Genomic DNA, 13,500 nt, shown 5'->3' on the forward strand with positions numbered 1-13,500 from the left:
ATATACACTTCTGCACTGTCTCCTGGGATAAGATTTAAACAGTAATAAAAAAAGAGTTTTATGTGTAAGATGCTGACAGAAGCTTCAGCCATCCTTCTGAAGCCACGACTCCACACCCACCTTCCAGAATTGATGGAAACCTCTTCTGCATTGTGTATCTGAAATCTGACAAGAAAGATAAATTACATTTTACTCAGCATACTTTAAGACAAATATATCAGTTTTACCTAAATTTGTCTGAGCTCCTGAGTTACAGCCACCATTAAATAATGTATCACAGGTCACTGTGTATTCAGTTCAATGTATTCAATTCAATGTATTCAGGTCACTGATGTGCAGCCTCATTACCCCAGTATTTACTGAGTTTTCTCACAATTGTGATAAATACAAGCTACAAATTCACAAGAAGCCGAGTGCCTCTGAAACTGACATGCAAATGAAAATTGGGAAAACTGCTTTGTTTGCTTACACAGCTTTAAGCAGGCTGTGGGCTACTGACAATCCAGTAGAAAATGATGTAATAATAGTTTTATACTACTTTAATGATTTACAGTAGTGCATAGAAGAGGATCTTACCAATGCTAGTGCTACTATAAAGACAGCAGGAAAAGCCTCATTCTGAGCATACAGGATTGTAAGATGAGCTCACTGCAACTTACAGAACTACAGGAGCTACAGCTTCAGAAAATCTGAAAAGGCTATAAAAGAACTAGGACCCAGAACTGGTAAGGGGGGAAGGGAGCAACAGTGAATGCCCCAGCACCAAGCTAGGCTGGCAGATCCAGTCACAGAGATCTCTCATTTTAGTTACGTATTTTTTAATAAAAATGCAAAGATAACCAAACTGTAACAGCTTGCTAACATCTGTCTGGCATAACAAATGCAAATTGAGGGTAGCATAGGTGAAGCTCACTTTATGCCCTCCCTGCAGCAGTTACCCTCTGGCTCAGGCTGACCATGGGTAGCAGGACTGCCTGCTTCTTCCTGCAGGGGCATGCATTTGTAAAGCGGGTGCTGCAGCCCTGACAGCAAAATGAAACCACTGCTTTGCTGAGCAAATCTTGTGTTAACTGAGCAAGCTGGTGCTGGGCTTGTTTTTGTGTTCCCTGGGCTCTAAAAGACTTGACTGAAGCTAAATGATCTGGTCAATGACACTAGCTGCCTCATGGTAGTTGGGCTTGTTGTCATCCTGGGAAATTTAAAATCAGCCACTAAGAGCTAGGCATGAGCCTGGGCATCCCTTCAAGGGCTGAACACCAGATGCCTGGTGTTCCATCCATTTCTGCCTCTTGTGTTCAGGTTTGAGCCGACGGCTGTTGCTGTCCAAACATGCAAAGATTCAGCTGTGATGCTGGCGGCCATGTGCTGTGCTGCACTCGAAGCATTTCCCCATGGTTTTCATTTTATAAAACTCAACAAGCAGCTTGTCCTTGGGGCCCGCCTAAAACATGACTAGGGTGTGCCTGCACTAAGCCAAGCCAAACTACTGACCCCTGCGTCGGGATTTTTCTTCACACACCCCGTGTGCTCCGGCCCCCTAAGGCCGATCCGGCATGGGGAGCTCCCCGGGTCACGGCGGCAGTGGCAGCCCCCAACCCCGCTTCCAGCGGGATGTGACACAGGAACCCCCGCACCCCCGCCCCCCACGGTCGCCCTGCCGCACCTTGGCTGCGGTCCATGGCGCGGAAGAGCAGGAGGGCGCCGAGCAGCCCCGCCGCCTCCATCAGCAGCAGCCCCTTCACGACGCGCCGCGCCATGGCCACTGCGGGAGCAGGGCGCCCTTTCCCTACGGAAATCAGCACTAGCGGCCGCACATGCGCAGCGCTCTTCCACGCAGCAACTGCGCAGATCCTTACACCCCCGACCGCCCTGCCTCCTGACAGGCAGCCCAGCACCACCCCTCGCGGCACGGTGCAGAGCGGGCGCTGATCTGCTGCCCCGGCGGGACTACTGCGAGGGCAGGTGGCAGTACTTGGAGCCAGCGGCGGCTGTCTGTGTTTCCTGCTATGGGAAAACACAGATAGATACATGCGGCTTATGGCTGTTAAAAAGGATTCTAGTTCTGTCGTGAGAATGTTGAAGAAAAATTCCATGCCGTGTAAGATTTCGGTGTCTATCTTTCTAACATGAAAAAAGGCATTAGTGCACACCAGCTCCAAAAGGGGGTGTTTAGCCCCTGAGGTGGCAGTTATCTCTGCCCGATTGATACAATGCAGTATCATAGCATCAGTATCAAAGTCACTAGTTTGCTAGCTTTTGTTTCTTTGAGATAACACAGCTGGAGAAAGAGACCCATCTTTGTAGACCTCAGATACATAGATGATGAATCACAGAGGGAAAGGTAATAAATTGTGAATTAAGCAGTTTTCTGGAAGAGGAGAAAGCTCCTAAACAATTAAGACTCTCACTAATGAGTCCACACCTCCAAGCATGCATGAACCTCGGGGTCAGCTTGTGAACAGAGTGATGAAGACCATCAGAGGGGGAGGAAGTTAAGGGGATTATTCTTAAAGGCCCTCCCCCAAAAATTCACCAGATAATGGAAATGCATGTGTGGAAGAGACATTTGCATATACTAGCAAGGCTGATGAATATGTTAATAAATTCCCAGAATTTGAGTGAATATGCATAGAATGCTGATATATATTCCTTGCAAGATGCTAGTTTGGGTGCTCGCATAGGTAGAGTCATCCCCTGTGTGCCTGGCGTCTACTCCTCAAAGCTAAAATCAGTGTTGGGGAGTTAACTTGCTGGGTTTGGTAACACGCTGAGTAGTATTCTTGCTATTTTGTGGCTTTGATTTGATTGTTTCCCATTACTCGCTGTCTCTGTTAACTCCATAGTAGGACTCTGATTTTATTGCCAAAAGAAAACCTCCTGGGATTTTTTCTTGGGAACATTTTCATTGTGAGATAATTCCCCACACCCCATTAATGTTATGCAAGATTAGATACAATATTTTGCTGCTCATTCCTATGGAGTGATACTTTTTCCGATCTTAATCCTGTTTTCCCTGGTGACTGAGCTTGCAAGTATTGCTTGCTTTCAGTGGGATTTTTTTATTCAACAAATTCCTGCTTTGTAGATTGTAAATGGACAGGATCAGCCCAGCTTCCATGTCTGGAAAGGGAGGAGAGAAAGAAGCATATGAAATTTGGGGAGGGCAGAAGTAACAGTGAAGATTTCAACTCTACCATTTCAAAATACCTTAAATAGAAAAAAATTAGAGTCATACACCACCCTCCTGCTGGTGTATGTCAGAGGGATGTACTCCTTGTAACAGGAACGTGTAGGCATCAGAGAAGTACTTCACAGGTAAAGCTGAAATTACATCCCTTAAACAGGTCAGAATTCCATCTTGGGTCAGTCAGAAATTTTCCTTCTGTGTTGGAATAATGCACTTCCTGCACAAAGTCCTAGTCCTTCATTTTACAGCTCATCTTGGCCATAGCATTTCAGCCACCAAACTTGTGAACAACAAGACACACAGCATCAATTCTGTACCAGAAGGTTACAGTGGTCACCAGGCACCAAATGTTTTCTGCACTTTCCTGGCATCTACTTCAAAAATTATCCAACCTGTGATTAAACACATAGATCCTCATTTTAGTTAGCTCCTTCTCAAGGACTGTCTGTTTAGCCCATATCTGGGGTAAACTGTAGTAGTTGCTCCATTACCTGATGACCATTCGCCAGCAGAGAAGAATCAGAAAAAGGACAGAACACTCATGGGTTGAGATGTAAAGAAATAGCAAACTGATACCAATGCCAACACAAAGTATATCAAGTTATACTTGGCCCAGCAAAGATACAACAGGCACACTAAAGAGGAAAACAGTCCTCAGAAGCAGAGGAAGGAAAAAGAGCAGGGTCAGGAGAACCTCAAGCAGAAGCCTTCCATTTCTTCAAACTTTCCCCTTTATACTGAGCTTGACCTTTATGATGTGGGTTACACCTGTGAGCCAACTCAGGTCAGCTGTCCTGGCTAACTCCAGACTGCTAATGGCCTGCAGCCTGTGATTTGGTCTAGCATTCTGTCCCAGCAAAACTAGGATAAAGAGTTAAGTCATATAATACGGAGTCAAAAGTAGTAAGTATTAACTAAAAAGCCCCCTGCCAGTTTGATTTAGTGTTCAGAGCCTCACACAGAGGACATAGAGTCTTGAGTGGTACACTACTTCTGCTTCCTCTCCCCCACAGTTTGTATTTAACTTTGAGATATGACAGTCTTTTTTTAAACCTTAAAGCAGTGATACTGGGCAATGAGAAATAGTTAAACAGTGTTAATTCCATTGCTGGTCCAAGAGCAGAGTCACTTCTCATCCCAGCTGACTACAAACTAGCACATTTTGTCATCTCTGTAATTTCAGTGAAGGTTATAGGTATTAGAGACAATAAGAATAGAATGGAGAAGGAGAGGAATTACTCAGACTACTATGTGAACCAAGCCCTAAACACATCCAAGCATTTAATTTGCTGAGAAAAAGAATTCTTATATAGATGGTTCAAAATTCTAACTCAGCAGAGGCCATTCTAGGGGTCAGCATGGTGGTACTGGAAACAATTAACAGTCCCTCTGTTCTGCAGAGGTGGGAAGGTTGTCCAAAGCACTCAGCCTCACTGAGAATCATGCTGCTTTGCTCTGTGATATTGGCTGTCCTTCAGTCTCGGATAGGAGCACTATGTATTTTTTTCCTCAAAAACTTTATATTTTAGCCAATAGAAACACAGGCTTGATCATGACTGGTGCAGCAGCAATAAAATTTTTCATGAGTAATACAAGAGCAGACTTCTGTGTCTGTGTTGAATGAACAAACACAAAACCCCCCAAATAATCCCAGACAATGGAAAGCCACAGTATTTTACTCTCTGATTAAAAGTAAAATCATTGTACTTCCAACTGCTGACAAATCCTCTAGGTCTAGATTCAGTCCAGTTACATGAAAATCAGCTAGGGACTCTATGGTATATGGACTGGGTAATGGGACCACAGAAGCCTCTTTTGTAGGGGTTTGGGTTAAAACAATAAGAACACAATTCACCCTGTTTTCTGCTTAAAGTTACACGCAGAAGTCATAAATAGAGCTCAGGATGGAAAATAGCTATGGCATGTGGAGCAGTTTTTCTCAGAAGCAGCACAGAAAGGAATAAAAAGATACCATCCAACCCTAAAATTTGAGAAACCATGATCATTCTCTAGACTTTAATTCCAGCCTTGTCAGCCAGGTAGTGACAGAGTAAATGCACTGAAAAAAAGACAAAATGCAAGATCATTGTGTGTTGTGCTGTAAGTTTACAAGGTGCTATAGTTACAAATCTTCCCTCTGGGAAAAGGCTACTGATTAACCTTACTGCCTGTATCCATCATTGGGAGATTGAATAACACAGATATCTCAGACCTCCTGCCATGCCAGAGAGATGGAACTTCATGTTGCCCATGTAGGATTGTGTGTAAATGGGGACAAATCAAATTCTCCTCACTGGAAAAGGCACTTATTGCATTAGGCTAACACCCTAAAGGCTGTAAATATGGCTGAGGATCAAAAAGCCATTGTTGATGAGTTAAATAAGGCACTGGCGAAGTCTGAAGGTCTTACCTTGAAGGATCATCTGTTCTACCAAGAGACACTGTATCCTGTCAACAGTGTGCAGTGTGGAAATGTTCCAAGCCCTGGAGAAGCTGGAAGCCAAAAGAGATAAGGTGCTGGTGTTCTACCCTAAATGCAGTGAATACATTATAAATTGCTTGTTGTAGTCTACAATATTGTAAGTAATTAGCGGACATAATGAGAAGGAAACCAGCAGATGGTGATTGTACTTTAGTAAGAATATTGGGCTTTTCTGGTGCAACCAGAGGCAGCAGGTTTTTGTCCTGCTTTATCTCAAGGATTTGTTATGGTTTGAGGCTTTGGATGCCTTTAAGAACCACAGAGTTGAGGACCTCCAGGAGGACCAGAAAGGTCCAGGGATGGACTGGAAAGTGTAATCTATGCTATTTTATTCCCATAAGTCCTGCAACCGTTTATAAACAGGGATTTCAATCTGTTCTGCCTTTCCTCTCTCTGCTGTCCTCTCAGCATACTGTATTTACAGGGGAGTTGAGGTTTTCAGCCTTGAGCGGCCTGGAGTTGTCAAGCTGAATTTTTAGCTGTCCCTTGGATTTGGTATGGGGGAGGAGTGTGTGTGTGGAAAGGCATGGGGGTGTGGGGGTGTGGGGGTGTGGGGCATTTTGGCGTGGTGTGGAGAGAGGTTGTGGAAAGCTTTGGCCTAATGAGGTTTTTGGGTAGTGTTGCTGAGGTATACTATGGATTTGTGTATTTTATATGCTTTTGTACTGTTGTATGTAGTTCTGAATAATACTTCCATTTAAACTTCCAGTTCTTTCCAATCCTCTGTGGAGAGTTTTCTTTACTCCTTTGGGGAGGGGTTAAAGAGCATCTTTCTCACTCCCTAAATCTAAGACAGTAGCCTGTTGCACTGCTTTTTAATATGCTTTGTGTTTCTGAAAGGAAAAGTAGTTTTAGTGTTCAAGGTTACTTTTAGGTGAGGAAGTGAGAATAAAATATGTAGGTTTTTTATGTATTAGTGGGACAAGACAACTCTGCCATTGTTGTAAACTGTATGCTGAAAAGCATGTAAGTAATGTAATGTAGTGTACAAAAGCAATAGAGTTATGCATTAGACTCTTTAAGGTGTAGGTGATGTGATAGCATCTTTATGTGCAAAATTAGAAGCTATTTCTTGACATTATTCAGTATCAGCGTTGTTTCTTGTTTTGTTGCTGCAAAATGGTATTGACTAAGACATACTGGAAGTCTAAATTTTTTAGTCAGAGGTTTGCAGAAAGGAGAAAAAGTGCAAAAGGAACAGTGAAAAAACTCAAACAGCCAACTAGTTGATTTGAGTCAGTTTTATTAAATGTCAGTCGTGATATGGTTGCTTACAAGGAAGAGATGGGCTTTGCTAATCTAGGAAATCCTATTCAAGCATCTATTTCTTCTTACAGAACTAGGCATCAGAAGCTTACATTGATGAGTTAAAATATGAGTTTGGGGAAGGTTTCCATTGCACTAGGATAGCAGTGGATTCTGTCAAGCTGGGCTCTAACTGAAGTCCTAGTTCAAGGTTTCGTTCAGCACATAGAATTTCCATTAGTTGGTGAGTTCTGGTCTGGAAAGAAAATAGTGTATTTAGGGGCTTGAGAAGTATGCCTTAGTGTTTAGGTCGAATTTATAGCAGCTGTGAGTCATGACTGAGGAAGAGAAAGTAAATGCAAAAAGGAAAAGCTGGCACAAAATGTGAAATGTGTGTCTTTATTTTAAGGAGACCATAATTCCATTGGATTTGGTCCAGGGTTCTGCTGGACTCTATGAAGACCTAGAAGGTCATTGTTACAACTTGGCACTGGCTTTGATTTCTCACAGAGTTTGGAAAAGTTCAGACATGGAATCATGATGCTGATTGCCTCTGAGGTTAGCAACTTAGTAAACCTCTCTTGTTCAGGGAGAGGGATCAGCAGACAAAGAAGGAGATCTCACACTTTTTATTGAGCAGTTTGTGTTAGGTCAACAGAGAGAAATTTTACCGAAGACCAATGTTCAGCAGGAAACAGAGCACACAACTCCCCATGGTTTGCTGGGAAATACAGCGTCCTATTACTTGGCAGGCACTGGTAGAAAAGCATGTATGGGAGGTTGCATGGAAGAAGTGAAAAAGCAGGAGGGAGTGAAAATGCTGTGTTTGTGCAGCGAAGTTGCAATCTGCAGCTAAATATTTGTGAATTTTCTCCCATTTGGATGTTTGCTCTCACACTTCTAGAATCATAGAATTGTTTAAGTTGGAAAAAAACTTTAAGATCATTGAGCCCAACCATTAAATGGTGCTGAATAGTTTTCTTGTCCTAATTTCCTATAGCTTGCAAAGTTAGCAGGGGAATGGCAAGAGAGGAGGATAAAGAATGAAAAGGAAAGATCAGTTTCCCCAGTTTGAAACCAGAAATTGCTGGGTTGCCTTTTGCTTTTGGATGTGACACTCAGACCCACCAAGCCATGATGTCACCAGGCAGTACTAAAAATCTCTGCAGACCACCTTCTCTTTTGAAACAAGGGGGCCTGTTGTCTAGTTTAATTCTTCTGTCAGCTTCTCAGGTGTTTTCTATCCAGGGCTCAAACTCTTTGGCATTTGCCAGGCTTAGGTATTCATGAACATGTCTGATAAAGGACTCACACATTGAGGCCCTTCAAGACGTTTGTGTCTCAAAGTCTCTCAAAGTCTTAATGTTGTCCTTATTCCTTTTACTTATTAAGGCTTATGAAGGTTAAGTTACAGTAAAGTCACACTATGAAATTTTTTTCCCTGACTCAGGTGGACGTGATACAGAGGAAAAGTCTTGACACAGGGGACTATTGATGAGGTAGGGGTGAAGGATGATGGAGCTCCAGCATGCAGTACTCCCTAGGGAGAAGTCATGTGGTTGAGAATCCAGTAGGGGATTTAGAGACTAGGTGTTTCAGGTTTATCAACTAATAGTGTTTCTTTAAAATGATATTTACATTTGTGCACATACAGCTAATACTGAGCAGATGAGGACATGGATTTGGAGGCTCCTAGTACTCTTGACTTTGGTCTGTGTTTAGGCAGAATAGTCCTGTAAATAAATTATATACATCATATGATGTCATATGTAAATATGGTATTGAGTGGTATATAAATGGAATAGTTGTGTGCATGATAAGACATTGTATGATATATACACATTGTACATATAATATTGTACAAAAATAACATGTGTCAGCTGCTTCCTTCCAAGCATCCTGAGGCAATTCATATAACATAGGGTAGAAGTTACTCCTTTCTGGAAATCATTTTCCACTGAAAGCGTGAAAGGTTAAGGCTGCTTACATTGTGTGTTCTCTGCTAGTGCCTCTGGCAGCCATGTCCACAGGGGACTCAGAACATGCAGGAGGCAGCAGCAGCTCCATAGCTCCATCTCTGTGGCACTTCCAAGTGCCTCCCGACACGTTCTGTGAGCCAAGGCGAACACGCTGTTCCTTCTCTCTGTTACGCTGGCAATCAGCAGAGCATCAGTGGAGCAAATGTGATTCCTGGAAACCTTGGGGAGGCAGGCACCTCCAGGATCTGGCCACAGGCTCATGCTGGAATAGGATGCTGTATGGGGGAGGCTTTGCTATAAGATTCTTTCCAAAGGGTGGGATGCAGATGTCCAGTGAGCAGCATCTCTTCTAGCACTTTTTCTGGCATGCATTTTGTGGTGACAGACAGGCACAGCTGAGGACAAGCACTGGCAATGACATTGAATAGATGACTCCATTTCCACAGTTTATCCCTAAACTGTAGCATAAAAACAGGTTAAAACTTTAATCAGGAAAGATTGATATAGGAAAGATGATATATTGAGCAATGCTCTTCTCTTACTTCTTCCCCAACATTTGTCTCCCTCTGCTTGTAACATCACGTGCAGTATTCAGCTGGAGCAAATTGTGTTTTGCCAGCCAGAGTATCAGAGAGTTTTAAATAAGCATTATTTCATGCTGTTGACTATGTTCAGGGCAAAGCTCCTATCTTGGCAGAGTCCACCAGGGACCTGCCTGTGGGGCTCTGAGATCTTATCTAATCCTCTGATATGGTTTATTTTGTTCTCTGGGTTTCTTGGTGTAGGTGTGAACAGGCTTATTCAGATTTTAAGTGATTTGATATTTACAACTCTCCTGAGTAAATCTGTAAGCACAGAGATCCAGATTCCACGTGAAGTCTGTTGTTTTCTCTCTCCTGCACCCCCGCACACAAGTTATTAAAATGAAGTCATGCAGCAAGTAAAGATATTTCTCCTGAGAGTGGAGAAAAGATAATCTTGGATGACTAATGTCTTTTGATTAGGGGCTGTTTCACACAAGCGAGTATCACAGATCATTGCTGCACCCATGTAATAAACCTGTTCTCACTTACTGCTCTGTTTATTTCTAAAGAGGATGAAGGAGATTCCATTGCCAAAGATTCTGGTAACACATCTGAATTATGATTGTCTCCACAAGTATGTTTTCAGGAACAAAGCCAAGCTGGACTTTTTCCTTTTTCCAAGGACAAGCTTCATCTTTCTGATGGTACCAGTATGCAAGTGGAATTTTGGGGCCATATCCAAATGCCTGGGTTGGTTTAGCACCCTCTATGATTTACAGTAGAGTAGGGATGCTGTAGTTGACATAGACAAGAGTGGCTGTTGCAGTGCTCAGAAATGGCTGGAATGTCACACTTTCCTCTTTTTTGCTACTCTTTTCTGTGCACAACTGCACTGGGAATGAAAGTGGTAGCAATATCCCTGCAATGCTGAATGTCTCCTTCTGGTACTCAGTCACTGAACAGTGATGAGCACTTAGAAGATGTACTACAGATGAAGAAAATAATTGGTTAAGAGATGGGCATTTTTTCCTTATGTCATTGGTATGAAAGAAAAAACCATAATATGTCTAACGAAAGAGTTTAGTGTGCATAACATGTTGTCAGAAGTGTTTATGCTTCTCTGACGATTACAGTCTCTTAGGATTTCAAGTACATTATTGCCATACTTTGCAAAATGGGAGATGATTGTAACAGCTGCAATTTCCTGAAGGAGAATCAAACAGAGCTTTTCCTAGCAGGGGTTTGGCAAATGGTTCATAATGATTTTGCAGGTCTTTGGTAGTTATGGGATAGTATTCAATGATGATATTACAGCTTTTCCAGTTGCTTCTTTCCATAATTGCTTCATGACATAAAAAAATCTTTGTTATGATCATATTATAAATTTGTTCTCCATGCTTTAACTAATAAAACATTTTGTAGCCCCTGGTATGTTATTAATTGCAGAATGTTTGGTTATAGTCTCATTTTGGTTGCCAAGGGAAAGGAATGATCTAAAATTGTTCTCTTTCTCCCACTACAGATACTAGTGCAGTTTCAAAACCCTAAACATACAGCTGTTTCATGTTTCCATTTCCACAATAATTTGCCAAATGTCCCCAGTTACAGCTCCTGGGATTTTTCTCAGAGTTCATGAATGGAAAAGGTATTGTTATTGTTACTGAATGTAGCTGAAGAAGCAACAGAAAAAACAATATTTTAAAAACAACTAAATGGGGCCTGTGGGAAAACAGATGTGTCATAATTAGTTTACTGATGGCCATGCATCATGATAAAATAGGCAGCTGAATGCCAGAATGGGGAACATGTCCAAAAGATACTTTGCTTCTGGATATTGTGCTCTTCCAGGTAAGGATGAGGAAGTTACATGGCAGCTCTGGGTCAAAATTCTGACACTTACTGATGGAGGAAATGCTACAGCTATGAAGTGGTAATTAATGATGGTTTGTCTTTACTGTTTCTGCATACCTCATTAGCATGCAGTCACCTGGAACGAACACACAGAGGATGACACTACTACAATCATAATATATGAAGACCTGAAAGGTATAGCAGATACTGTGTACTGACAAGCAAAACACATCTGAGCCTGTTCCTTGAAATCTGCTGAAAAGAACAGTGAAATGCACAGGTTTCTGAAAGAAAAGATCAAGTCGGTTTTAGTGACAAGTCTAACTATACAAAATGCAGAAAACATACTGAGAAGGAAAGCATGTATTATTAATAGATGATGGCAATGTGCATCACAGGTGTGTAACTCCTTTTAGAGAGGAAGTGTATTGCATGTCTCCCTTTCATTGTGTTGATTTCAGAATCTGACTGCTGTATTATTTTCAAAGTTGGGTGTTGTTTAAAAATTCCTGATTGTGCTTCAGAAAGGTGTCACCTGATTTCATCACAAAGGCTACTACCTTTTGGTAAAACCCTGTTTAACATGATTAGCATAAGTGCCCTACAAATAGCAGGCCCTTCAGTCATGGTATGTGGTTAGCACCAACTAAAATGAAGTTTTATTTTGGCTTTTGTGGGTACTGGGGATAGCCTAGCACTCTGCCTATGGAGTGCTTCCCCAGGTGTTCCTTCTTGGGTTTCTAAATAACACTGGTGCTTCCTATGAACCTCAGTCAATGTGGAGTTCAGAACCCTTGCAGGTTAAGCTGTGTCTTTTAGTCATGGATCAGGCTAGAGCTGTAGACTCAGACAACCTCAGACTGAGGGCTCTCCAAAATCTAAAGATAGTCTGCAGCTTAAGGCAGTGTCTTGTTGCACTGCACAAAGCTCTTGCAGTTAAAAGCAAAATCTTGGAACTTTCTGGATTGCTTTCACAACTGCTGGCCATCTTTTATGGTCTTTTATGCACCTGTATAATGTGTATGTCAAAGCTATGAGGAAAGACCAGTAGCTTCTTATGCTTACACTTTACTGAAGACACCAAACATAAGGCAAACCAAGAGTGTATTCTTGAGTCAGAGATTATTGAAGGAAAAAAAAAAAGAGAAAAAGGAAAAAAGGATTGTCCTAAAATATGGCAATAAGAGAGACAAGGTTGTTTTTTTGCTTTAAATCATACTCCTTGGTTCTTACATTCAAGGCTAATATTTTACTTTTCTTCGTATTCGTTGTTGGAGCCTGGAAAAAGTGTTTCACTGAAGCTCAGAACCAAATGGATGCCAAATTGAAAGCATGCTTAGAAGGAACTAAGCTGGGAGCAAAGTTAAAGTATTATCAGGTATTGAAGACCTGAACCTCCTTTACAGAAAAAAAAATCAAATTCAGCATGCTTTTCATTCACTTTTATGAGATGCAATAGAAACCAGGACAATATATGATTTAATAACTTTGAAAACACATGTAATTTGCAAACCTGTTTCTGCTGTCTTAACTTACACAAGCAATCCTTGCTCATGTGGTTAGCATCATTAACTTCTCGGCATGCTCTTGAATAACCTGTGCCTATTTGGCCTCACTTGGTTTTTACCACTGTTTTTCAGCTATAACTTCATGCTACCTGGTAGAATCCTGTGTGGAATAAATATGCATCAGTTAAACCTACTGAAATCACTGGAAATTTATTTAGGATGTTAGAAGAGACTTTTTTAAAACCAACATGAGGTATCGTTTTGATTCATGATTACTAACATAGTGGTATTCATATATAGGTTCTGTTTTCAGAAACTTCCAAATAGAAGACAAGAAGATTATCAGGAGTAGCCAACATGGATTTACCAAGGGGAGATCCTGTTTAACTAATCTGATAGCCTTCTATGAAGTTATGACCAAGTAGGTAGATGAGGGAAGAGCAGTGGATGTCATATATCTTGACTTCAGTAAAACTTTTGATCCTGTCTCCCATAACATCCTCGTAGAAAAGCTCAGGAGATGTGGCATAGATGGTTGGTCAATGGGGTGGATCACAAACTGGCTCCACAAGAGAGTTCAGAGGGTCGTCATCAGTGGCAAAGAGTCAACTTGGAGGCCTGTGGCAAGTGGTGTCCCCCAGGGATTGGTACTGGGTCCAGTTTTGTTCAATAACTTTATCAACAACCTGGATGAGGGGATTGAGAGTACCCTCAGCAAGTTTAC

The 13,500-nt window shown here is 41.8% G+C and overlaps 1 protein-coding gene across 1 annotated transcript; it reads left to right on the top strand.

Annotated features, from left to right (window-relative positions):
• The first annotated feature begins 5,529 nt into the window (after nucleotides 1-5,529).
• On the top strand, nucleotides 5,530-12,661 carry SULT6B1 (sulfotransferase family 6B member 1). The gene is given in 10 exon segments (XM_054396916.1): nucleotides 5,530-5,640; nucleotides 5,642-5,726; nucleotides 9,679-9,770; nucleotides 9,987-10,074; nucleotides 10,938-11,030; nucleotides 11,033-11,062; nucleotides 11,271-11,290; nucleotides 11,394-11,463; nucleotides 11,793-11,896; nucleotides 12,509-12,661. Coding segments are annotated over 10 exon segments (846 nt in total).
• Nucleotides 12,662-13,500: the final 839 nt, after the last annotated feature.

Source organism: Indicator indicator, chromosome 2, assembly GCF_027791375.1.
Source record: "Indicator indicator isolate 239-I01 chromosome 2, UM_Iind_1.1, whole genome shotgun sequence".
Lineage (NCBI taxonomy): Eukaryota > Metazoa > Chordata > Aves > Piciformes > Indicatoridae > Indicator > Indicator indicator.